This window comes from Coloeus monedula, assembly GCF_965178545.1.
Source record: "Coloeus monedula genome assembly, chromosome: 1".
In the NCBI taxonomy this organism is placed as follows: domain Eukaryota; kingdom Metazoa; phylum Chordata; class Aves; order Passeriformes; family Corvidae; genus Coloeus; species Coloeus monedula.
This window is the reverse complement of record NC_138781.1, coordinates 73,142,856-73,170,670: the sequence shown is the minus strand read 5'-3', so window position 1 is coordinate 73,170,670 and position 27,815 is coordinate 73,142,856. Positions and strand designations below refer to the sequence as shown.

The 27,815-nt window shown below is 44.4% G+C and overlaps 1 protein-coding gene across 3 annotated transcripts in view; it reads right to left on the bottom strand.

The window, feature by feature from the left end:
- The window catches only part of SLC22A23 (solute carrier family 22 member 23), a 106,374-nt gene extending 79,819 nt beyond the window's left edge, over nt 1-26,555 (bottom strand). For all 3 annotated transcript variants that reach the window (XM_082292082.1, XM_082292083.1, XM_082292084.1), the window contains exons 1-3: nt 25,020-26,555; nt 8,267-8,370; nt 2,810-2,964 (exon numbers count right to left, since the gene is read on the bottom strand). In XM_082292082.1, coding sequence (XP_082148208.1) covers nt 2,810-2,964; nt 8,267-8,370; nt 25,020-25,550 — 790 coding nt within the window. In that variant the 5' untranslated portion in view covers nt 25,551-26,555. The remainder of the gene's footprint in view (nt 1-2,809; nt 2,965-8,266; nt 8,371-25,019) is intronic.
- Nucleotides 26,556-27,815: the final 1,260 nt, after the last annotated feature.

Below are 27,815 nucleotides of genomic sequence, written 5' to 3'. Positions count from 1 at the left end.
CTCAGATTTGCTGCCTCTCATTCTCCTAGATGATGCAAGGACCCACAGCAGCCAGGAGGGGAAAATCCTGGGCTCGTTTCTCCTCTGCTTCCCTCACCCACAGCAAGCACCATCACCTGCACAAAGCCTGTCTCTTCCTGCAGCTTCACTAAAAATTTCACCTGAAACACCTCTTCCAACAAAACTATGGCAGCTGCAAAAAAAAATTTCAGTTTAACAAATCAACATCCCAAGGTGGTTCCTTCAGATAAGCCCTGAGCAGCTCCAGGCAAGAGACTGTACTTGGAGGCCACAAGAAGCAAGCTCACCACAGCACTGAGGAAAGCCTGCAGAGGAGCACAGGCAGCTCCATGCTGTCCCTCCACAGAAGGCAGGGCTCATGCCTGGAGCACTCTGCACCTTAGGGCAGACAGCTTGGAAAACAGCACTAGGCTACAAAGAAGAGTGTGGTTTGAATGGGGAAGGCAACTCAATCCTGGCAGCTCTATGTTTTAAAGACAGCACTTTGGTGCTCTTCCCACTCCCAAAGCATTCTGAACTGTTATTTACAATTTCCCTCAGGCAGGCCGTAAATCCAAGCACAACTAGCAAGCTCAACACTTGTGAACACAAGTGAAAAGGATCCCAGAGGCAGACTAATTACCTCTGCAAGCTATGCAAGCCTATGCAGTTTTCTTCTGCCCGACAGCTTTGGAAACTTTGGCCAATGACTGCAACTAACAGGTCAAACTTTCCACTTTCCACTGTTCTGTTCAGGGCAGCCAGCTGGGAATTCAGGGGCAACAAGTCTCCAAGGGAAGAAATCAAGGCCATTTAGGGAAAGGGGAGAGGGGCTATGAACCATAAGAATACTCCACACACTTTCCTGAATCCATCAAAAAAGACAGTAAATAAAGACTGAGAGGAAGCCTAACAGATTATGAGGACTAAAATCAAAACCACCACTAAACAGAAAACCCTACTACTCCCATTCTCTTGACACTTTAGGGGTTACTTCTCTGCGAGTACCCTATACCAAGGTGACAACTTTTGTTTAAAATAAAGTATTTAGTACAGTAAAAACCCACACTTCCTCATCTCTTGTGACAGAGGGTCAGAAGATTTATCAGAGGCACAGGTGCTGCATCTTTCACATTTTCTCACCTCCATGGAAGTGTGCTGATGTTCAGCCTGCAGCTGATTTCACAGGGATCTCTCCTAACACCTACTAGCTGTTTAGGCATTGTCTATTCAGACAGCAGTGGTTATAGCAAACATCTGAATTTTAGAGAGGGTGGGGATAAAATATGAGACTCAAATCATTGCTCTGGACCAAGTAGTGCATGAAGCAACCAGAATATCCCATTTTCTGAATGAAAGCCTGGGTTGACAAGCTATTGTCTGGTCTAAAGCAACACATACACCCTTTCACTCCAATCATAAAAAGGCCCATAATGAAACTTTTACTTAGTTGGCATTTTTTAATGGAAATAATCAGTTACAATCTCCTGAAAGTTAAAAAACCTCCCATCAACTAAGAAAAACTAACATGCTGCACCAGGCTATGAAAAATCCTGGCAAGCCTATTATCCAGCTGAGCATCACACTGGTAATGGCTGAAGCTCCCTTCCACAGGAACCACACCGGTTAAATTACTTCCCAATAAAAGTGTAATGTCTTCAGAGGTAGTTTCATTTTTAGGTGAAAAATTCTCACTTGAGATTACATGAGCAAAGGCAAGAGAATTAAAAAATTATGTATCTTTGGTGCCATATCAGGTATAACAGTGAAGTGCAATACAGACCAAACTCTTGTCCGTTGCAGTCAGGCATCTTCCCCTTGGCACAGACCAAAAATAAAACAAAAACTGTGGAATTTAATACTAAAAAACACTCTGTGCAAAGTAAGGATACTGTCCTAAATCTTAATGGGTTAGATACTGTCCACAATAGCGAGTAAATAAAATTTTATGAAGATCTGTACAGGAGCTTCCAGAATATAATTAGATAATACTTTTCCAGAGCCATAATAAAGAGGAGGAAATTTTGTGTTTTCTTGGGTTGGTGTGGTGCTACCTGTTAATTACAAACAGCCAAGGAAGTGGAAGATGATCTCTGGAACATATCCAAGGAACACAAATTAGGCTGGTGGATGTACTCTCCAAAGGCAAGGCCTCCAGAGGGGGTTTTCAAGTGTTCTGGCTATGAGTTTACTAGTCACCCCAGATGGGAGTATGTAGGTATTTCTTACATGCTTTCCCTCAAGTTTCTCTCTGAGATTTTTTCCCCCCTCATGAAACAGACAAAAACAACAACATCATCAACAACCAAATACTACCCAAAACTACCCAACCAAAAAATACAGAGTTGATAAAAGGACTTCAGGGTGTTCTAACATATTTTTGCTGTAACTTTACAATCCTGAGGCAGGGACACAGGATATTTCTTCAAGCAATAGAGGAAGTTCTGAAAAAGTGCCAAACTGCTAGAGGCAGCCAAAGTGGTAAGTCTCCCACTGAGCTCAATATTGCAGGGTGAAATCAACTCCCATTACATGTTATGGATGTGACACAGGTAACTTCTAGGTTTAAAAAAACAACAGGCAAACACAAACCACCTTATAACTTTTAAAACGAGCTCTGAGACAACTTCAGAGACTGCTTTGTAGCAACATAAAGAGCTGCAAAATCCTCCTTACCAAAATTCGGGCTAAAGCTTTTGCAATCAATATGATTCTGGTTTGATCTGTTTGAACAAAAGCAGGAAGTCAGAGAACAGCAAACCACTACTCGATAAAAGCACATTTGTATGGGCAATGAAGGAATACTCACGCAGTGCATACAGGGAGAGGACTATTCCAGCCAGGCAAAATCCCTCGAAAAACCTGAGTGTGCTGAACATGGTCACATTCACTGAGAGTGCCACTGTCAGTCCAAATATCAAAATGAATATGACAGAGAAGAGCAGTACAGGCCGTCGACCAACCCTAAAAATAAGGAAGTATGGAGAAACAGTGTTAAAAGCCAGGATGGACATAACTCTGGATCATTAAAACTGGCAAAAAAAAGGGAACAAGTCAGGCAATCTCTTCCAAATATTACCACCCATTTTTAATGCTTAGTCCAGTCTTCTCTTTTTTTTCTTACTAAATCCCAGATTTCTCTGCCAGCTTTGCATTGACATGTTCATTTCAGAAAGGATTAAGCTGAGACAACGCATTGTATAAGTGCTTGATTTAACCAGCATTTTTTAAACAACAAAGATAAACAAGGAAGCATCTAGGAGCTACTGTAAGGCCATAAATAAGTCCCTTGGAGATGAAAATCAACTTCTCAGAGATTTCTGTAGTAGCACAGGAGGATATATGGTATTATATGCTGTATGGCGTAATATATTATTAGCTTCAGAGGTCTCCTCTTCCCAATAGACATGTGCTTTTCAGTCTCATCTACAAGAGCAGCCAGCTCAAAAAACTACTCTTCTTGGTCTCATTTCTTGAGAAGAAGCCTAACAAACACGGACTGAGCACAAAATAGGGCTCATGTCATTTCACTGAGCCTTAGGGAGAAGATAATAACACTCACTGGAAAACTGTGAGCTCCAAGTCCCTCCACCTTGTATCCCCATACCAGTTGAAGAGACCCACAAAACCAGCCTGATGGGAGGGTAGGGTGAGGAGCAAACCACTTCAAAAATCATTACAGACAACAGGAGCAGAGGACTTGCAGCCCTCCTTTGCTGCTGCAACCTGTAGTTGCATGTATTGGTACAGCGCTGACGAGGAGGAAGAGTTATGCTATCACTGGATGTGGGGGCAGCTGCTACAGAGTTTGGCTCTTTCATGTCCAAGGAACATGAGATTTTTGCATCTCTTATTCATATGTTCAGTGTTTATAATTCCCCTTTCTCTCCCCTCTTTCTGTGCAAGGAGAATGATATGAAGCACCAGAGCACATGGCTATTTTTAAGCAAGAATTGGATCATTATGTGGAGATTTCCAAAATTTTTCAACTTGTCAACTCCCACAAGTTTTCCAGTGGAACTGAGGATCCCTTTTAGTCAGCTCCATATGCCATTTTCACAAAGAATACATGAACTTGCTTTTCGTAGGCAGCTTTCACAGACCCATTTAAAGCAGACTGTCAGCTGCAAGCCAGCCATCAGGTTGAATGTCAGCACAATAAAGAACATTTAAACCTCACAACTTAGTCCAGTTTCACATGCTGTAGCATTTTTATTCAATTATTTCAGCAGATTGTCACCAGCAATTATAAAATACATTATATATATGCATTCACAATTAGAACTTTGGATTTTGCAGTACTTAAAATAAAATAGGGAGTGAAGGGCTAAAAAAGAGACATCATTATAATTTTTTTCATTTTTGGCAACTGGAAGAGTGCACCAGCCATCATTCAGGCTTTTTCAAAGTCACACCTAAGAAAGTGTTGTTATGGCTCCTTGGATGAGAACAGGCTTATTATTGTTTTCAGCTCTAGTATCACCTGTGGGGCCCCTCAAAGATTTAACTTATTGGCATTAGCCATTCAAAGCTTTTTGAAACAGAACCAACGTGCAAGCAGAAGAAAGCAAGGTCAAAGCAGGCTGCTCTCCAGGGTACAAGCACAGCCCACTGGAAGATGAGCTGCAGTGGAGCTGAGGGTGGGAACACAGAATCACTGACTCTGTGATGCACAACATGCTGGGGACACACTGGATACTGAGGCAGTGACTGCTGTGTGGGCTTCAGATTTTGTGTTTATGGAACACAAAGCACTTGGGCAGGGAGGGGAAGTACCTCACGTAAAACCTTGAATACAGAAAAACAAAAGCCTATGAACTTTGCGTTATCAGCTATCTGCACAGACTTTTGCAGCCCCATTTTTGTTATGCCAAACTGTAATTCATACCAATTAGTATTTGTGGAAGTGTTTTGCAGATGAAAGGCATTATGCAAACACTCAGAATTAGGAACTTAATTCTCATCACAAGCCTGACCTGCCATTCCCTGATGTTGATTGAAAAAGACCTCATGCTTAGCATACTTCAGTTCCCTTCCTCCCCTCCTCTGTACTCAAGGTTATCCATCGTTAGGACACAGAATTTCTTCTACCCTTATACAAGTTACGCAAATGAACGGTTGCTGCTAATGAAAAAAATCAGAAAAACCAAGAGCCTCCTGAGCCTGTAAAAACCAACTGAGGCCAGATAAACCCTCTGGTAAGAGGCATTTCCTCACAAGCACAAAACTAGTCATCTTCTTCACCAAGGCATGCAGCACACTTCTCAAAAAACAAAGCTTCAGGGCAGCTATCAGCCATATATTTGGTGATCCACCAGTGTTTTGACAGGATGGTGTCTTAGAGCATAAAAAAAAGCCTTTTATATGCAGACAGAATTATGTGTCTAACAGTACATGGAAATGCTTGTGAGAAATTAAACCATACACAATTTCCCTGGTAAAACAGCCCCAGGATGCTATCTGCTGCTATCCAAACTGTTCCAGAGAGAGATTACTGTATCACGGAAGTCGGCCTACACTGCATGCTATTATCTAGATCAAATGCTAAATGCTGCCTGCACAGGTAAATAACCAGGGATACAAGCAACCCCGGGCTTTTGAAGAATCTGCAGCCCACATGGTGTGATAAGCAAATGCATCAAAAAGATATTCCTAACGTCAGAGTTGCACCACAGGAGGAGAGTGAATGGGCTGAGGACAAGACCTGCTCTTCCCATACTCCTACGTGTGTACCTTGCCACCCTGAGATAACTAAGCTTTGCTCTTGTAGATGATCAAATTGCTCTTCCTGTGCCATTTTTTGCAGGCTCTCTCTTGGTTTGAACTGTCTCAACTTGGTTGGAACTGACTCTCTTGGTTGGAACTGACTCAAAGGCTCCAAAGGGCATCAGAGCAGGTGCAAAGCAGGGGCACTACTGGGCAATGAGATGTACAGACCTACTGTCTTGATGCTACATGAACACCAAGCCCACCTGGTCCAGGAGGAAGCCTTCCCCACAAACCTCAACAGCCTCTGTCCAGAGCAGGCAGAATTGCCAGCAGCACTGTCTGCCTGTGGAGCAAGTAACTTATTCAGGCATTGGACACAGCTGGTCTTCCCACAGCCAAGCATGTTTGCAGACCTTCCTCCTATAGATTTTCCATACAGAGCTATCCCAGCATGCACACCTACTGTGTTTTGAACATGGAGCACTCAGTTTACTTAGCAAATTGCCTTAATACACTCTATGCCTTTGCCTCATTCAGCTTTAAAACCGTCTTCAAAAAGGAAAAGCAAAGCTCCTAATGGTACACAAACCCCAAAGCATCTTCTAATTATCTAAACTGGAGAGTGGTATATAAGTAAAATGAAAACAGATTTTGAAATTTTGTAACACTTTTTATACATTACTCTGTTAAATCTCTCTTGCTCTTGATTGGGACTGACATTCTTTTCCACTAAATTTTCTCTTTCTACCAGGTACAATCTGTACAACCCCTTTGTATCCACCTCTTTACACAACCCCACACCTTAGCAGAAATTCAAGCTGTGATTAAATAGCAAAGTAAATTCGATTTAGGTCTTCTTTTACCAGCCCCCAGTGCTAGTGCTAAATGACAAAAAACATATTGAACACAGGAGCCCTGCTGTGTCAGATGCATCAGCTGGCAATGTGGACCAAACATGAGTATGAGGACCAACTTTGGTGGCAGCAAATCATGTCCATTCCAGTCATCCACAAAAAGGTCACTGTTCCCTCCAGCCACCAAGTTATCCTTTTTCTCCTTTGCACCACAGCTGGAAACCAATTCTCCTAAATTCACTAGACATTTCTAGATGTTTGAAAATCAGGGTAATTTTATGCTGCATTAGCTCAGCTAAGCAGCTTGTGGAGGGGTCCAACACACTCATGTGGCAGCTCAAAGTACACACTGGAGACAGAAATGGATGGAAGCACAGGATGCTCCTTTTGGTGGCAGAGAGCTATTAAATCTGCTTACTGCAATTCTCTCTCAAAGCCAGTGCCTTAGGCAACAAGTTGTTCACTTATTTGTGGCTTATTTGTCAATTACAGCAGCACTTTCCTAACTTGGTAATAAGTCTGCTTTCTCCACACTGATTCCTTTTTAGGAAAGCCAAGCAAGATCCCTCGTTTATTTATCCTCTATACTTTCTATGAGTTCTTAGAGCCCCATTCTACTGTGGTATTTTAATCAAATTCAACTGCATTTCATGCGTGTTCCCTACTTCACTGAAAAGTCATGATTCCGCTCTTGCCCAAAAATTTTCAGCGACTATTCAGGAATTAAGATGCAATTTTGCTGGGAATGCTTGTTTCAAATTACTGCAGAGATGCAGGGGGGCTTTTCTCTCCCAGCTGACTGGCTAGTTGCTGAGGTTTTGTAAGATTTCCCTAGTAGGCAACTCTTCTTCTTTTCCTGTTTTAATGAATGGCAAAAGAGTTAACTTGGGGCCATTTAAAGCACCAGCATTGGCAACTGTGATGGAAGGCAGTGAAGTGAGTGGGACAGCATTGTAGAGCTATTGTTTCAGATACTTCAAGTTTCCACTGAAATCACTTTGAGTCATCCATGTAATCCTTCCCCCCGCCCCCCCCTTTCTGCACTACAAGACTATCTTTTAAAATAAAAGCTGAACCCTCAGCATTACTGGGGTATCCAATAGTGTTTTAACTGCCTAAATATAAGGAATTGTGAGCTAGTCTTTTAAGTTTAATACCCCAATACTAGCAGCATGTAAGTCAGCAAATCCTTTACACTACATCACAATGTTTGACTAACAAGAACTTTAAAAAAAGAACAATGGAATGGTTTGGAAAAATCAGCCTTCAATTCACCAAAAGATACCGTGTAAGCATGAGGTTGACATTACATTAGTCACGTATTCAATGAAATCAATGCTGCTTTCAATTTTTTTTGGTCTTCTCACTTGGTTAAGAAAACAAAAACCAACCCTAAACTACAGGATTCACTTGTATAATTAGAAAATACTTAATTCTATACTAGCTTTACAGCTGCAATAAATTGTGTCAGTTGGAAATAAGTAAGTCAAATATCAAACAGTTTGTGCTACTTAGCTTGATAAAAGTTACTCAGGTCCAATTAACACACTTCTGCGCTGTTTGTCCATCATGGTTCTTTCAGAACCTCAAAAATCATTATGCAAAGGTTCTTGATGAATACAAAGTGGATGGCAATCAAAACAATATTTAATACTGTTATTTATTATTATTATTGACATTGTATTAAAAGATTTTTCACTTACCAGTCGGCTATACATCCTGTTATCAAGTGGCCGAAGATTAATCCTACAAGCAGGGAGAACTTCGCGATGTGGACTTTCCAGGCAGAATCACAAACAAGATCCCACTGGAAAAAAAAAAAGAGACAGAGAAACCAAAATAAATTAATTTCTCAGATGTGTTTAAACATACTAATACAGTGTAGAGTTTCTTCCCAATGTCAATCCTAGCACAAGTGCAAGGAAATAGCAGAGGAAAGCTTTCCCCCTCAAGTCAAATCCCAGATGCCAAGAAGCAAATCAAAGACTCATTTACCTCAGTGAGTTTTATCAGATCCTTAACTATAAGATGACAATATCCAACACTTTAGTGTCCCCCTCTCCAGGCCACAGGAGTTTAGCCTAAGGGGATATCTCCAGCAGGCACTGGCAGTATCACTGCTGCTGCTGGAGCATCTCACCATGGCAGCCCCAGATACCTATTACCAGAGCCCCGTGAAGCCCACCAGCAGCAAGCCCGACAATTTAAGAGCAAGTGCTCCAATTAATCTCCTCAGGGCTGCTTGGAAACACAGGGAAAAGCAGCTGCTTTCCCACAGACCCCGAATGGCCATTTGCTCCAGGCTCTTACAGTGTCAAGACACTTCTGCTTTTGAAAAGTATCTTGATTTCCCTAGGTGGTGGAAGGGGGATGAAGACTAAATAAAGGCACAGCTTGTCAGGACAAGTCCTGGCATGGAGCCAGACAGACCAGCTGGAAATCCCAGTGCAGCTGTGCAACTTCTTGGGACAGCAGCCCCACAGTGACTTTTCACAGCTCAGAGACCAGACAGGATCTGAACCTTGACAATAAAGCTATGCTGATACTGAAATTAACCTTTTTGTCCAAAGAAAAGGGAAATGGACCATTTCAGGCAACCTGCCACTAGGGCACTGCCTCATTCCCACGAGAAAGATAGGAAAACCAAGGTTTCTAGTGAGGCTTCCCTAAACTCTTAGCCATTTTCCTCTGAGGCAGAGGAAACCAGAAGAACCAGACTGCATTCCTGGCTTTAGCCCAGCATCCTCTTTGCCCTCAGACATGTAACGTAATCTTTCTTATGTGTAAAGTGTGGATAGTTACTATTATATCCTTGAATAAATATAAGAGGATAGGTTTGTCTGTGGTTTGTGAAGTGTTCAAATATTGATGGTAATGGCAGCCATACACATTTCATGACAAGTAAGTACAGCTAACTTTGGAGAGTCAGATAGTCCAGAATTGAAACTTTGCAGAATAAATGGCTGTTTGTGTGTAATGTAATAGTAGCAGCCCTTCTGACACCAGTAACTGAAGTTTCATAGCCAAAACCACAAAGTATGCAATTTATTTTTAAAAGTCAGATCCAACTTCTAAAAACTTCCCTCAAAGGAGTTCAATTAGGTGCATTGCACTTTTAAGCATTTCCATGATGCGCAGCCCTTCCACAAACAAGGCAAGACTCAGCCTTCCTCTGGTCCAACACCACAGATAGCCTCACTACAATATGCCATCTCACCAAGAGGTATAGCAATTTTGTGGCCAAAAGAAATGTGCCAGCCTTCAGGCTCAGGCTTTTTGTTTAAGTTAAATGTATCTTGAGTTCCCCACTGCACTGATTTGTAGAAGCTGGGACATAGAATGTCTCACCTTCCACCCTACAGACTGGAGAACCATAAGCAAGTATTATGAGCAAGGATTTTTTCCACCAAATACCTGTGAATAATTTGCAGCAAACAACTCAGCAAGGCAGTGTGAATTGCTCTCCAAAAATGTTGACTTTTCAGAAGCAAGCAGAGGAAATGCACTAATACTAGCAGTTCTAGAACCAATCTCCAGCTAGGAAACAAAAATAACTGCCCAGACAAGCTGCAAACACAAAAAAATTTGGAAGATACATCTGAGGCAGAAGCAGGATTTAAAATTCTCCAGGTTCATTTTCACAAGCCAGAAGGTGTATGATGCTTAAAACAGAGAAATCATTTTTGTTTGTAGATAAAAAATTAGGTTTATTAAAAACAGTCATATTTTTACGAGAACAGATTTAAAAATACAATCATTAATTTTTATATTAATTGATGTCAGAGGGACAGTAGTGTCCTCCAAGTGCAAAATGAAAAATGAGATGTCCTGGTACCTTTCCATTTCCACAGCTTACAATTGCTAGCCAGTGATAGCCGGCCATCACACAAGCCCCAGGCAGAGAACGTGCAGTACCAGATTACACACAGGCAAAGGCTTGTGGTTGGAAGAGCCAAAATCTCAAGAAGGGCTGTTGAGAAATTTCAGGCCAGGACAACAGATGTCAAACCCCTCTGGCACACTGGCACAGAGACTAAGAGTTTAAAAGCAGGAGAAAAGTCAGTCTATCAGCTCGTCCTTCAGCGGTGCCCAAAACACACCCACTCCTTTTGATAACTTATCTGCAAGTCATCCTTTGTTTGTTTGTTTTTGAGGCTATTGTCCAACTCCCCAGCTGTTCTGAAAATAAAAACATGTATTTCCTTGCAAACACTGCATCTGGCCCTTTCCTGCCCTCTGTTAAATGTTCATTGCAGGCCAGCAGAAATCAGAGCTGATCCCCCAAGCCCACATGGGCAGACTCATGTGGGTGTTGACAGACCCTGACCTTCCCAAAATATCTCCCTCTGCAAAACCCCCCAAATTTGTAAATAGACAAATAGTGAAATACATCAACAGTTGCTTTAGCACACAATTCCGGAGAATCTGCCACGACCCCAAATTACTTGCTCAGTACTAAGAGCTGAATTATATCCTGGTTTCTCCTCTGGCAGCTGTCACAAACCAGAGAGAGTTCACCATGAAGCAGTTACCCAAAATAAATTTGGCAGGACAGTGGTAGGTGCCACCAGGGCATTCAACTTGCAAAGGGAGATGAGAATAAGGAGAGAGAAGAAAAACGGATGCTGGAGTCAAAAGCAGCATCAGGTAAAGATGACATTAATAGGACAAAATACATATTTAATAGTGAATGTATCATCCCCACCCATCTTAACACAGCAGCAGAGCAAACCAGCAGAGCTTTGTCATGCTGAAAGCACAGAAGTTTTCCCTGAGACCTGTGTTCCCCCTTCCCCTCCCCATGGAAAAGCCTCAGCTTTGAAGAGCTAGAAATAAAGCCGGAACCATTATACAACATCAGTGCTGCCTCTCCCCTTACACACCCCTGGGGTCAGCAGAGCAGAACAGAGCTGACATGTGCCCACACATGGCTGTGCCCAGGGCCATGGCAGGTCCTGCTCCAAGTGCCAGTAGTTTCATCCTGCAAAGATGACACTCAGATTTTCTCCACAGAGAAAGGAGTGACGGGTTTCCATGGCCCTGCAGAACAAAACACTGGGGTGGGCAGAGCTGATGATAGTTCAAGTGGCACTCCAAGTAAATCTGCACTAGGAGATTGTTTTGGCTGGAGACTGGACAGTAATCCTCTATCACATCTTGCAAAGGGTAGATTAATCTGTTACAAGCAGGGAGACCATTAAATCCTAAAACTGCACTGGCTGAATCCCCTGGTATCCCACTTGGGAGTTCACAGTGCTGACCCTGAAGAAAGGATGCTACTAAACCTTCCCTGGGCTTTCTCTGTGTGCCCCTGGGTTTTGTATGCCTTTCTGTCCTCCATCCATCCTCCCAATACAAGAGATCAGATGAAGTGACTTGCTAAACCAAAAGAACTGTATTGTTACGCCAAAACAAAAATAACTGTATATAAAATATGCTCGTGGAAAAGAAACATTAAAAAACAAAAGCTTCTTTTTCATAGCAGTACAGCAATGTAGAGAATTTGCCATCTATGAAGATGTGAAATATATTGCAAGTGGTTTTTTCATGTTGTGACAACACATTTTGGCCAAAACTGAAGGATTCACACCTTCAGGAGCCTAATGTTTAACTGGTATCAGTAAGTCACCACCCATGCTGTGACTCACTATAATTCACATCAAGATGGAGGACTATTTAAAACATGGGATGCTTGGGAAGACACCTGGCAAAAGGTAACACACCCAAATAGTAACCATCATGTAACTTCTTTACAAGGGATGAAATCTGGACAGGGCTCACATGGTGCATCAATGTTTGCACTGCTATAAATTATAAAAGTAAAGTCTGCTGCATGTTTGTAACTACAAACACAAGCTGTCTGAATTAAGGGCTCTTGTCTCAAAAGCCCCTGTCCTCCAGAGGCCATAATGCTGTCTGTGGTACCTAAGCACACTGAATAGCCACTACTAAAAGGTAAGATACCTATTGAGGATTTGGCTGGTTCTACCTTCACCACCATATCATGAGATGTGCAAGGCAGACCCTTCTGTCCTAAAAAAGAGCAATGAGAACGCAGGGGAGATGCTCTGGTAAAACGCTAACCCAGAGTCTGGCACAAAAAGCCCACGAGAGAGGAACTGGACACACACCCCCTCTTCCCACACTGCGGGTTCACAGTCTGCTTCCAATGATCAATGCCCAGATGGCAGTTGAAAGAAAGCACCCCATTCCCCAAACCGTTTCCAGGTGGATTGTAGCTCTGTTGTGACTGCTCTCTGCAACGGGTTCAGCAATTTGAGACCAGAAGATCACCAGAGCCGCTGCCTTGGGAGGCCCTAAGCCAGGCATGAAGCTGCACCCTTGGTCCTTCCCCAGCCAGGCAGCACCTGCTGCCATGTCAGCCTTCACACACTCCATCTTGATGCTTCCCACACCACCTATGACCCCACTTGGGGAGCCCTGTCCTCTATGTACCATGTATGCCACAGCTTGTCACAGCAGCACCAAACCCTGCGTGGGGAAAAGCCACCAGCTTGCCAGCTTATTAGGTAACGATTTTAGGACCAATAAATGAAAATAAGAATCTATTCTTCATCACTGAACTGTGTTGGGTCTCATCTTTCATTGTTCCTCTCCTACCTGTTTCACCTTTTTGTAACCAAACCCTGTCAATTTACCCTGCACAGAGGTAGATGCCATCCTCTCTGTAAATACCTTATCCAGTGAGACTTTAAATTTATGATTCCTTCATATTCTCTTAGAGTGTTTTTTTTTTTTAAACCCCAACAACCTGAACCAAAGTTATTTTAAAAAAGAAAAAAAATAATAAAAAAATACAGTTATGTTTCTCATAAAATATACGTAAAGAAAGGCAGAACAGTCTCCAGAACAGTTTTCCTGGAGGAAAAGCTCCAAGTCAGCAGACCAAGCACTATTTTAAAAAGCCCCAAAACAAATAGGAAAGCAAAGCAGTCAGTAGTTCTAATACAATATACCTACCAGTAATTCCTTTTCACAGAACTGAATAATCTGAGTAATACTCATAATTACAGCCACAGGACACCAATGTACCAAGATTTCCCTCTAGACTGCTAAAGGACATCATTTCTCTCCTCCCTTTCTCAGCCTCTGGCCAAAGATGACACTCTGGCTGCATTTAATCTTAAAGAAAGTGCATGAGATCCAGAAAGTGGTGTGATGCTCAACTCTACTGAAAATAAGTGTGCAGTGAAACCACACAAGGGAGGTTGCAAAAGAAGCCTCCCAGACGGATGCTCCAGCCCAACTGCAACACCTAAAGTGGGGGAGGGGGGGGGGGGGTGGGTTTACTGCCACAGGCTTCTCTGTATCTTCTCAGCCATGGCAATGTGAGAGCATTTCACTATTGAACCTTCAGGGTTCAGAGTAAGGATGCCTCTCTTTTGAGATCACAGCTGGATAAAGCACTTCTGATCTGTATTTTAAGCGTCAATAAAGTGTTCTTGGGAACACACGGCGTTTTTGTGACCATCAGTACAATTAGCTGGGTGGAAATATCAAGGTCACATTTGAAAATAAGAACATTAAACAGAGTAAAAAACTAATAGAAATAACCCTGGAAGACTTGAGAAGAAGGCATAAAAATTAATAACTTTCTCTTTTTTTAACCAGCCACATTCAGAACCAAGCATCTCCAAACTACAGCTTTCCTTATGCTTTTAATCAGACACAAGTGGACTGGAAACCAGAAGAGTCATTAAAAACACAGCTTGCAAGAAAAACAACAAACCAGCTATTGAGAGGTTTTGTTGTTTGTTTTCTTTGAACAGCCACTCAAATATGCCTACACCACACCTACACAGGATTGCCTCAACCCAACACACAGTCAACACCTCACTTTCAAGCTACTTCCTCTCTGTATGATGCTAGACCTCTAAAAGCCAAGAACATCTAACATTGTTCAGCTTTATCATAAGTGGATGCTTTTGCTGAAAATTTCTGACCAGAGCCTAAGTGCTTAGAGCCTCAATACTTCAAAACAAAATTTTTACTGAGCAAGTACACACTGGTATTTTGAAAGGTTTATCACCCAGATTTGCAAGAACTTTTACTCAGGTGTCAAGAGAAATGTTGTTGGTACCACAGTACGACCTTTAGCTCAACATCTACCTTCTTCCCATTCCTAACAAACCTGGGGTCCCTATTCCCATACACTGGAGTTTGCTAACTCAACAGATGCAAGGGCTTGTTTGGTTCAGCTTCTTATTCAATTTGTTTTTCTTACAGTGAAAACACCATTTTCTGTACTTTTCATTCTCAGAAATCAGGAATCCATTTTTGACCACAGCAGACACCTGGCAAGGAAAGCTGCAGCCCAGAAAAATGACTTGTGAACAGTGAACACAAGGTCATGCACACAGAAACTGTCAGATTGCTTCAACTGCGGACATGACTGACCACCTGGGCAATGCACCATTTGAAAAGTAAAGCAAAGAAACTACTTTTGATACTACCACAAAGACAAAGGTTTTGGGGACATGGGGAGGGAGAGAAGTGGGGAGAGAAAAAGGGGGTGGCACGTGAGCCAGGGGACACATGCTTAGCTGTCTTCCAAGAAAGATATAATTAGACTGTGCAGCATAATATGAACCTATGGAAACAGTTTCCATCCCCACAAGATAGTACAGGACTGCATCACCGTGGACTTCACAAGTTTCCTTAATGGTTTGTGAAGTTTCATATAGTTTAAAGTGTTGAAATACATCCTTCGAAACCACACTTTTCTGATGTACACGATGTAGCTGTGTAATTTCTGCATTAACTTTTTAAGTGCATATTTTTTTTAGTCTGGTATTTCAGCCTTAAAAATAAAGCGCAAAGGCTCGGTGCTGCACATTGCAGTGAACACTGATACAGAACACAGCACTTCCTCCTGGTGTGCAAACTTTGGCTCCATCACCATAATGGGAAACCTAAGGCACATGTTTCCTCGAGCTCCTCGACACTGGCGACGCAGAGACACACTGCCTCTTACATGAATTACCTCGGGGTCAGCAGGCTGTGCCCACTATGCCCCCAGGGAGATGCTGTCCTGCTCACGAACAGTATGTACCTGGCTCCATTCCCCCCTTTCAGGCAGCTGAAAGGTCTTTCTAAAGCCTTTCAGTCATGGCTTACCTTTAAGGGCCCTATCCCCAGTGGGAAGAGAAGGCTCAAGCAACACTGCAATCACAAAACAAGCTCACAATTTCAAGTATGCAAAAGGGCACTTATTGACTCCATTTCAATGCCAGTAAACTAACTTGGAAAAGATTTTACATTTAGTGCTCTGCGCTAAATTGTTCCTTAGTCTATGCCATAAGCAAAAAAAAACCTTCCAAGCTCTCCAACGGGCACATTGACAGAATCCCAAGATAATGCCACCTGAAACACTGCAGAACCGAAAAATTTCATCTACCCTTCAACTTCACACTTTCATCAGGAGCAATTAGCTCTTCTATTCTCAAACTTGCCCTCATCACAGATCTGTTTCTTCTCCCCCCTGGGAGAGGGAAGAAGGAAGTTTGCTAAGTAAATAATAATTGCTAATATGCTAACAATTAAAGTATTATTTGTTAATCATATGACAATCTTCTGAATACTCAACATGATTAAACCAACTTTAGTAGCATCCAAGTACCACCCACTTCTCCATCACTACTTCTTTTATTTTCAGTAGGAGTTCCATTTATTCTGAGACATTTAGATCTTTTCCAGCCTTCGCCCTCCACAGATTAGTCAACTAACTTGTTTCTCAGCTTATGTGATCTGCTTAGTTTTTCCCAACTCCATAATGTCATCTAACATCAAAGAGCTGGGTGATACAAAATCTTGCTTGCAGCTTTCCTGCACAGTATTCGTAACACTGTATTAATAATGTTTCACAGCACAGCATCAGGATATTTCACCATCACTTTTACATCTCTGTGCTGCAACTAAGTAACTTTTCTACATGTATTCTGACATGATTAGAAGACTTTGCCACAAAACTGACTTTAATTTTAGTTTTTGCTGTAAGACCTTGCAGCTGTTTGCCTCCCTCTGGCTGCATGAAAAGACCATTGAGCAACCACGCCCATCCCTAGAATTGAGATGCACACACTGGAAAGTGTCATTTGCGTTCCATTCCTCAGTTTTCAGCTGACAGCCACCTTCATTCTGGAAGAAGCATTTTGTGCTGGGACTGACATCACAACCAGACTAAAAAAGTTAAACTAGCTATCAAATTTGTATTTAGAACTGGTCTAAGCACTGCAAATAGAAGCCACACATAAAAAAACCCTACAACATTGTAGTTAAATATTAACATTCACTATCATCTCATTATCAAGAATAAGCCAATACTTTGTGGACTGGTATTTTTCAGGCTGCCAAAACATGCATGCACAGAACATGTTGCAGGCTTGAGAGGGCTGACATGGCAAAACCTAGTTCACTGTCTTGTGGGGCTTTTGTAAATCCTGGGGGGGGAAAAAAAGAGAAAATGTCAAGCATGGCATAAAACTCTGAAATGGAGAAGGGTGAAGCAGTAGACAAGAGAAGAAAGTCACTGCTCATGAGAAATACTTGCCACCTTAGATAAAAAGACCAGACGCCTCAACTCTGACATGCAATTATTGCTGCCGTGACCTTGCCCTCTCATCATTTGCAAACTACGGCTATTGCAACTCAGGCAAGAAGAAAAGGAGAGGGGAAAAAACCCCCAGGGTCTGGTATTAATTCCAACCTAAATAAATATTAAGGGTAGAGATGAAGGGAGAAAAATATTCCACTTGTTTCACAAATCAGAAGGTGAAACTGGTCTGTCAAGCTTGTATTGTTCAAGCAGAAAAAGTTTTACACAGCCCTGGAAGACACAGCAGGGGAAAGGTCTTACAGTTTAATGTACAGTCCCTATCCTTAATAATATTTGTAGGGTGGACATTGCAACACTGTCTGCGTGTTCATGGACTTTGGCCTGAAGGCCAGGGGGAAAGCAGGCAGCTCCAGAGTGCTGTAGAATAGCAGGGAGACCGTACTTGGGCCAAAACGAATTTCTCCACCGCTGTCTGGAGGCAAAGAACCTTTTTTAGGGAACCAGACTACCCTGCTCTGAAAACAATGCACAAGGGTAACTATAAATCACTTGCTGCTGGAGAAGGTGAACATACCACTTCCCTGCATTTCACAAGCAGCATTCCTGATTCTCACAGCTTTGCTCCTTGGGGATCTAGATAGGCATCCCAGAAATGAGTATCAGGATACATCCACTTATCTAATCTTTTGTTCTTGTGTTTCAGTATAACAACTGGCAATTGGGGCTCTCCCAGATTATAAGAAAAAATAAAAAACCCCAACAAAGCCTTGTACTACACAGTAAAATTCCCTATTCAGCCCATCATGCCCAGAGCACATTTATCCTCCCCTCATCAGCTCACAGGACAGGCAGGAGGTTCCAACCCAAGCATGCAAGTCACACCAAGCACAGCACTGATCCTTCTTTGTGGGAATAGCTACAAACCTATTGTGTGTTCCCAGAAGGTATGACATGGCCTGGATCAGCAGGAACAACTCAACACACATATTCATTCCTGTCGCCTGCCAGTTTTTACAGGCTGGTGTGGGGGCAGGCTCCCCAGCAGCCATACTGGGTGTGGACCAGTGCAGTTCAGCAGGGCTGAGCAGTTATCAGACACTGAAATGAGGTTTGCCTGGAAGCCTCTGCAACACATCCATATGACATGGATTGAAAGGGTGTTGAAACTCTTTTCTCCCTCCTTCAGGTTCCTTCCTTCCCCCTTGACTTTAAAATGGTATTCAGAATGCACACAAAGTCATCTGCTGTCAAAAGCCAGCTGGTAAAAAATAGAAAAATAAATTACGTTACGAGAGTTAAGCACACACTTGAGTCGAGGTGACCAAAACCTGAGAGAAGCGGTTTTGACGGAATTCGGTGCAAGAACTGAACACTCAGCACTGCTGCAAAGCTGCAGCGTATTCCTACAACAGGCTACTCTGATCTTCTACACACTGTCTGCAGCAAACCCCAGTCCTTTGTTCTGTAGCAAGATCTCAGCCTAATTAATTCCACAGTTACTTGCGGGTAAGCCAGCGCCAGTCTGGCTGCGCTGAAGAAGAGCGGGAAGAGGAAGGAGTATGAAAGGGAGGGAGTGAGAGTAACTGTCCTGAGCAGGGATGCCAGGTAGGCAGGAAAAAATAGACTGATAGAGAAAACAACAGATGAGGTACACAAAAGCACTTAATCTCTTTCAGCATTTTCTAAGTTTAGCAGCTCTCTAGAACTGATTTGGAAAGATTTAATTTAAGAGTTTTCACCATTAGTACAACCAAAGTTTTGAACATCAAGAAAATCATAAATCTCATGTTATTCCAGACACTGTTTCAGTAAGAAGTGAACCCCTGAAGTTTGGCTGTCCTGTAAGCCTCATCTCAACATTACCATCAGAACTGGCTCCAAATTACATGCCTTCTTGAGTGCCAGTCCCTTTCTTTGACAAATGCTCTAAAAAACCACGAGGTCACCTTTTATAATTGCAGTCTTGTAGCCAGGGTAAGAAGAGGTAAAACTGTTAGTGCACTTCAGAAATTTGGGGTTAGTCTGCCTGCACAGCTGGTAAACATTCACCACAGCCAGCAACTTCTGTCACAACATGGGCAGGGTCGGCATATTTAAATTATGTGACAGAGATACGGGATGTATTAGGGAGTGGAAACAAAAACAAACAGAACCCCATGCATTTCAAACATCACGTCCATCCAGGAGGCTTAAAAAAAAAAAAAAAAAGGCAGTTGTTTGACATATGCAGAAAAAATTACTGATATGAAAGGCTCAATAGCAAGCTTTGGAAAGCTGAGAATGTCTTTAAAAGATTTCAATATGGAATTACCTTTCTGGAGAATCACTGTTAGTTCTAGCAGTGCTACAAACTATTTATGGTAAGCTGAAATCAGATTCCTGTAACTGAGACGCTTTATCTTAAGGGTGATAATAAACATGAACTCTACATACATTTCCTGTAGTGAAAAAGAATCCATGCCAGACGAAAACCCTAACACTACCTGTCTTCTGATGTCAGTATCAGTCTTAATCCAGTCTCTGTTTTCTAGACCAACTGATTCAAAATACTTTGGCCAGTACATAACACCCCCAAATATGTAAAACCAGTCGCTAGGCTCACTAAACAAGAAGCCTTGTGATATCATACTTGGTTATTTCAAACATCAGATTATTTACTGTTTGCAGGCAGAGGACAGTTCTTCACATGGGAAGTTGCTGCCAAAACAGCCATCCCCTTCCTTGATGCCACTCAGCCAGAAACTCACCCTGTTCTTGCAGGGTGTTGTTCGCTAGCACCCTGATAATCGGGAGACTCCATCACCACACTCAGTGTGTGCAAGCAGGCCTCAACGCAGCTGCAGGAGGACAAGCCAACAGCTCCCCTTTGCTTCCTCTTCAACAAAAAGATTTTTCAAGTCTGCAAAGGCTTAGAGCAGTACACAGACTCTTTATCAGCTAACTTGCAGAGGGAAGAAGAAAAAAAAGGGATCTCTCATATGGCTGAGGAAGACATGAGATAAAATAGCAGTAGACATTTGCTCTGGTCTGGCAGTATTTCTGGATACCTCTGACCACAAGGACTTGTTGACCCCTTCAGCACCCATTAGAAGCTGAGAGCCATTCCAAAGCTTTGGCTGAAAGAAATTTAGAATAGACTTTCTGCCCATTGCAGGTATCTGCCTTTCAGGTCCCTACACCCCCTTCAATCTGTTCAGTGGAAACAAAGTGATGTAGTAGCTTCAATATTGCCACTTCTGACCCAACTACCACAGTGGGTACAATAACTCAAGGTTTTCATTGATTTGAGACTAGGTAGAAGCCAGTCAGCCCGGAACTAACACTGACAAGACAAATCCTGTCAGTTACAGGGGAAAAAAAAAAGAAGCACCAGCATTTCTAAAGTCTCTTTGTAGAGACCAGCCAACTGGAGAATACATAGAAAACAAATGAAATTACAGGCACAAATGTGAGGAGATAAGGGTGGCACAGTTCTTATTTTGGGAAGGACCTTGTCAGAGTGATCTCTTCAAAGTAATTAATAATTATATTCTGAAAGCCCCTTTAAAATGTACACCTATCCTCTACCCCAAAAAATATTCTGCCAGCTGTGCCAAATTTATCATTACTATTATCACAAAGAAATTTGCTTGTTTTATCATTTCTGGCTACTTGAGGATACCTGCAATAATCCCAGAAGACAACACCACAGACTAAAGCACATGTTATGCACCCAGTAGAACACTCAGGAAAAGAAGAAAACATTTCTTTTAAGAGGAAGTTTTCTACCAGGCTGACAAGCTGAATCGGATGAAGGTGTGCCCAGAAAAGTGCCAGAACTGCAACAAAACCAAGGAGAAGGAAGACTGGGAGAGCACGGGCATCTCCCCTTGCAGGAGCAAAGAGCACCAGTCACAGATCCAACCAATCCATGTTCACCAAGACATCATTGCTCCTGGACCACTTGGCTCTTCTGACTTTAGCTCTGCTTTTTTTGGCAGGGACAATTTTCTAGAGGCTCAGCCAAACTGGCATGAGAATGTTTGAAGCTGTGGCAAATAGGTAAAATGATTGCCATGTTACTTTGGAAGGAAGATGACTCAAACCAAATCAAGTGGGAAGTTGAGAGCCAAGCGAACAGTATTGCAAGAAAACAAGGCATCTGGAGCATAAAAGCAGCCACAACAGGAATTCCCTTGTGACTAGACATGAAATATTATTACATAATTGCTCTGAGTGATTAAAATGCAGCCTTCAACTAACCACTTCCCTCTTATGCCAACCCCAAGAGGTGGAACGATCTGGAATGTTGCAAGTGCACACAGAAGGATGCTGTGCCATCAACCACTTCAATCTAATCAAGCCCAGTCCTTGCCCATCACCAGCTTTTGGTCTCCATTATACAAATCATCATGCAGAACAACAAACAACCCCACCACTTAATGCAATCAAACACAGAGGACAGGTCATCCTAGTAACGGAGGGGAAAAACCAACAACCATCAATCCTGTAACTAAGAGCTTCCATGAAAACGTTGTCCCAAGATAACAGCTGGCTTTGCAGATGGTCAGAAGATGCAGGCACTACAGAAGTTAATGAGAGAGTTAGAAAAGTCCCTGCTGAGCACACAGAGCCCAACTTCCTGCTAAGCTTCATGGCTATGTGTATTTAGTTGTCATTATGTTGCTCATTGTGTTATGCTAATCATTTACCTGAAGCACCACTTTGCAAATGGCTAAAAGGAGATCTCAGGTTTCTCCACAGAAAAAAAATAAAACGGGTATTTCTCAGCATTTTTCCTTTGGACACTGGTGAGATACATGGACTATTAAAAAGACTTCTTTGTTTTAACATGCATTTTGCCTAAACGCTAGTTTAGGATGTACCTCTCAAGAAATACACGTGCACTCTCTTTATAGCAGTATGGTGTTGTTGATACTGTGATAAAGAATAAATTAAAATCTTCAAAGAACCACTTAGGAGTGAAAAAGCCTTACAAGTGAATTGTGCTTTGGGAAGATATTTATGTACAAACCAAGCTAAAGACCAAGATTTATGTGCCAAGTCAGGACATTAGCTCAGAAGGGTGATTTAACATGGCCACTGGAATCCCTGTGGTTAAATTATGCATCTGACCTCTTCACTACATGCATTTCAGCAGTGTTAAATAATAAGCGCTATGTCCTTTATTACCAATTCCAGTTCTAATGACTGGCAGCACTATAAAAAGCACCGTTCCCAGTGACTCAGTCAAGGAGGTCAGGATAATGACAGCGTCTAACACAGCAATGCCAGTCTTCAAGGAAGGCACAAGACCACCCCTGGCTGCAGCAAACACTCAAAAAGAACTGGGGCTAAACAAAGCAATGAGAAGGGCTGGAAACAGCAAGACCTCCACTCCATCAATCCCAAGCATGACACAGGCTGGGAGAAAATGAGCACTGGGAAAGGGAGACCTGAGAAAGCCTGGACAGGGGCACAGCATCTGATGAAGGGTGTACCATTAGAAGAGAGGCTATGGAGACAGTGGAATTTAACACAGTTAAGGACAGCTATCCTGCTCCTGAGGAATAGGGGGAACAGTGATGTCTCATATGCATATATGCCAAATATGCTTTGTGCTAAATAACCAGAATTGTTTCATTGTTTCTGAAGACAAAGCAATGATGGAGCATCCAGCAGCTATTAGCTCAGACCACTGAAGATAAGTACAAGAGGATTTACTTGCCAAACAAAAGTACATTTTTTATTAATATACTTTTGGCTCTCTTTATGATATTTCAATATAACCCCTGGCTACTACACAGATGAGCATATATTAGACTAAGATTTAATAAAACTCTATTTAGAAAGATGAGAACATTGCATAATACATTACAGAAACAAATGTATTTTTGAGGAGAGTTAAGGGTATCTAAACATCCAGTCTCTTGAAGTCATGCAGAGCAGCTCTTTCTCACAAAGGACAGTGAGATGCATGTAAGAGGAGTCAGCAGTTACAAGAATTGCTCCCACAGTATCAGAGCTCCTGGGGATTGATAAGAAATGAAGTCCAAATCAAGCTATGCTGATGTTCTGTCTGGGTTTTTCCTCTCTTTCTTCATTAGAATAAAAACAGGAAGCACACCCACCCAGAAAACCCCCAAAACAAAACCAAAGCATAAACTAAGGAGGAATCCTGACCCCGAGAAAACAACCTAATTATAATTACATGGGATTACAAATCAAAGCAAAAAAGCTGCCAGGTTTTTGGAAGTGAACATACAATAAAAATAAAAAGTCCACACTGGAAAAACCCATAGTCTCAAAAGATGATTATTATTCTTTCTAATAGAAAACAAGACAGCAGGGGCCACAGATGTTTGTTTATCCCTTAAAATTGATCTGCCCTTTACTGCAAGTTCTTCCAAAGAACACTTTTTTTATTGTCTCTAAAGAAGCATGCAAGACAGCAAACTAACTCTCCCTTGACCTTTTGTGGCCAACTTGACAATGACCTTCAAAAGATTCAAATATTTCAAAAAAATTTTTTTAAAGTTCAGACTAAAAGAAAATATTTCAACATAATTTTTTTCATGCTAAAACTTCAGTGTTAAATTCCAAAAAATATGAACAGCTCAGTCTCTGGATGTAAACAAGAAAATCTGATGTTCCTAAATATCTAATTTTCTTACGTATTTCTGTGTCACAAACCATTCACACTCACCATGTGCCTGTGTTTCTCTCATGAAACGAGTGTAGCTGGGTTACCTCCCTTTTTAATCCATTCTGGGTTCAAGGTTTTGAGGGATTTGCTTTTTCCCTGTTACACACTCTTTCAAGGGACACAAAGAGAAGCTGAAATGATTTTCAATGATTCAATATAAGTGCGTGCTGGCTGACTAAAGCACAATTATGCTGTTCATCTGATTGTTGCTGTGTTTCTTTATCCCAACTAGATAAACACAGCTAAGACAAAACACTGCTTCCAGGCAGGAAGTAATTTTTGCTGACCTTAGGAGGGGGTCTTGAGATTAAGGGAACTACTTCCCTGGTGTAACCATTTCATTTTACATTTCCAGGAGCTCCAGCTGCCTGCTATTATCAATAACGCCCATCTGCAGCCAGCAGGGCTTTCACAGGGCCAATATTATAAACAAGAAAAAGCTTTCAGGTGAAAAGGAGAGGTGATTTTTTAATACGCACTACTCAGCAAACATGAAGTAAGAGCAGAAAGTGACACATTCTCTTCACTAGAAATTTTCCACTTTAGCCATTGCATGAGGAAACACAGAGCAGCATGCACTTTCCGCCTCTGGAGTAAGACAACTTGTGTGAGACATTTCTTTAACTGCTCTGCCAAAACAGTTTTCAAGAGAATAAGTACAAAACCGGAAAAATTCATGAGAACTTTGTCTTATTTTACTCACAACAGTCACCATTTCTTCAGCTTCCCCAAAAATCAACCTGGTTTTTGATGTGTAGGGCTGCTTTAGTATACTTGCACAAAGATCAGCTGGAGCCCTCTCCGCAACACTTTCCCCTTAATCAGCTTGGGCACATGCCTACAGCATCTTTCCCACAGACACCCAGAGAGAGCAGGACAGTACCAGGAACCCAAGGAGACACACAGGATCCCGTTTCAGGACATAACTTTGCAGCTTAGTGCTGCAGTGTGCGGGTACAAGTCCAGAGGCTGGACACCTGGTGTGACACTCAGGGACGGAAAGGGCTGCGCGGATGTGGGATTTATTTCTCCTGGTGGGAGGGTAACCCACGGGGACGTGACTGACCCAGCTACAGCACGCAAGGACAGATCCGTATCGTGTCCAGCTACTCCCCTTGCATTGGAAAGGGCGAGTGCCGAGAGGGTCCGCAAAGGCTGGACAGGGAGGGGGGCCGAGGGAAGTCGCCTTTCTCACCTTGCTCACGACGTTTTGGACGAGGCCGGCTCTGATGCGGTAGTGCCACTCGCGGCAGCCGCACTCGCTGGCGTTGCCCCCCGCAGGGGTGGGCAGCACGGGCGGCGGGAAGATGCTCCCGTTGCCGCTGTGGTTGGCGTGGATAGGCGCCAGGGTCCCGCTCCAGTTGCCCTGCCCGTCCGCCTCCCGGCACCAGAAATCGGGCTGGTCCAGGAGGAAGGAGTCCGAGAACTTGCTGAAGCCGATGACGAGAGCCGGGACCCAGGTGAGCAGCACCAGAGTCCGCTGGTACCGGCCGCCCAGCCCCCCAAGGAAGGGTAGCACCGAGCCGTCATAGTCGAGGAGCAGCGGGCTGCAGGCGGCGGCGGGCGGCGGCACCGGCACCGCCTGGATCTCGGCCCCGGCGGCGTTGGCGGGGGGCGGCCCCGAGGGGGCGGCGGCGCCCCCCCCCACGACCCCCGGCACCGAGCCGTTCTCCTCCGGCAGCGGCCGGCCCCCGCCGCCCGCCTCACGGCGTCGGTCTATCGCCATCCAGCCGCCCGGGGAGGCTCACATAGGGGGGGGGCCGGGGCAGCCCCGGCTCCCTCGCGAGTCCTTCCCTCCCTCTGCTCCGCGCACGCACACACACACCTTGCAACGTAAGATATTGCACACACGCTCCCAGCCGGACCGGCAGGAGACCGATGGGGGAGGGAGAGAGGGAGGAGGGGAAGAAGGACAGGGGCGAAGAAAGGGGGAGGCACCGAGGGAGCCCCTCGCTCGCTCCGTTCCTCACCCGCACCCTGCGGCCACGAACCGCTGCAGCTGCCGGCGGTGCCCCCCCTCTCCTCGCCTGTGCGTCAAGCTGCACTCATCCCAGCTCTCCCTTCCCCCTTCCGAGAGGCACCGCCGAAAATAAAAGGAAGGATCCAGCCGGATCCGAGCATGCAATGGGCCAAAGGAGAGGAGGGAGAAGGCGGGGAGGTTGGAAGAGAAAAGAGAAAAAAAGAAAGAAACCAGCCACCCCGCGAACCAAGCCCTGCAACAACAAACCAAGCAAAACCGGTGCAGCAAGGCACCGAACACGCCTCCTCTCCCGGTTTTGGTGAGGAGGGGGAGGAGGGACAAGAGGGAAGGCAAAGGAAGGAGGAGAAGAAAATAACAGCTCCCGACACGGCTTTCCCACTTCCCGCACAGCTAAGGGCTCCCCCCCGGTCGCGGCAGCAGCGGCGGCGGCAGCCCCCAGCACCTCCCCGCCGACCCCTCGCAGCCCCGCGTCCCGCACATCTGGCTCTGCAGCAAGGGGCCCCGCCGACCCCTCCGCGGCCCGGGCTGCGGATGCGGACACCACCGCCGCCACCGCTGCTGCCGCCGCCGTACGCCTCCCGCGGCAGCCCGCTCGCCGCGCCGTGCCGCCGGCCGCACCTCCGGAGGCGGACAGGCAAACCCGCCCGGCTCCTCGCCCTCCGCCTCCCGGCAGCCCCCACCTGCCGGCCCGGCGCCGGCGCCACCGCCGCCCGCTCTGCCCCCGCGGTGCCTGGCGGCCGCACCTGCTCCCACCACGCCGCCGGCCCGGCCCGGCCCGGCCCCCCCGCCAGGGACCCGCCGCCGCCGGGGGCGGGACGGCGCCGCGGGGCGGGGAGGGCGCGGGGCGGCTTCGCGGGGGCTCCGCGCCGCCCCGCGGCCGCGCTGCGCTCCGGCGGGCCGGGGCAGGTAGGGCGGCGGAGCGGGCAGGGCGAGGGCTGGGGGAGGAGGCGGAGGCGGCGGCCGCGGCCGCGACGGCGGAGACGGCGACGGCGGCGCTCCCGCTCCACAGCGCGCTAGGTCCGTATCAATTATTTACACGGTATGTGTGCCTTTAATAACGCAGCGCGGCTGCAGCGGGCTGGGCGGCAGCGCACCGCATCGCCGAGCCGCAGGAACACCCTGTGGCTGAAGAAAGGACGAGACTTGGAGGGAAGAACCGAAAGGTGAAGGGGGGCATTTCTGAGGCCTAGATGGCTGCGAGGAGACGTGCCTGCATCGCTTCAGTCAGCCTGTCACATTAGTACGCACTTTGAAGAAAATTATATCCTGTTAGCACCTGACGTTAATTGTAAAACAGGCATTTAAAATTTGTGAAGGTTATTTTTACGTTAAGCTAAATTTACTTTAGCGTGTAAGTGCCTCAGACTATTTTCATCGTGGAGCACAGCCTGTGCATTACTGAACTGTGTGGTTATTTTTTCCTTTGTAAGAAAGGAAGGAGAGAAAACAGATCAATATATGCTTGTACACATGAACACAGCTAGTGAGCAGAAAATGCCTGTGTGCATTAGAAGAGGATGGGTGTCATTGCCAAATATAAATGGAAGAGCAAGTTGTTGATGTAACTTCATTTACTTGATCTGGTCTCTGCTAGCAAATTATTGTACACCATTAATGCCTTAAATCTATCCCCCTTTAGCTCCTTGTCTTACAGAGGACACCAGTTTTGCATCTACACCACTTCAGTGTGTCTCTGTGTCCCTTTTGTGGGGCTTCCCTCAGTTCTGCTCTGAGGAACACTCAGGACTTCAGAGGGCCTACAGCCTCTGCAGGTGACACTTCATCTTCCTCTATGAATATTCCTTGCTGAAATGTGAATGTGGTGGTCTCTGCCAAGGAAAGTCTCCTCTTTCTGTGTTGCAGTGTCCTTTTACATCTGATGGCTGCCATCACCTCCCTGTGCCATGTTTTCTTTACAATGACCAGCTGCAATTTGTCCACTTCTCCTGCAGTCTCTTTGGCCCCTGACTGCCTGCAGCTCTCCTCTGGTCTCACCTCTGCTGGTGCCTG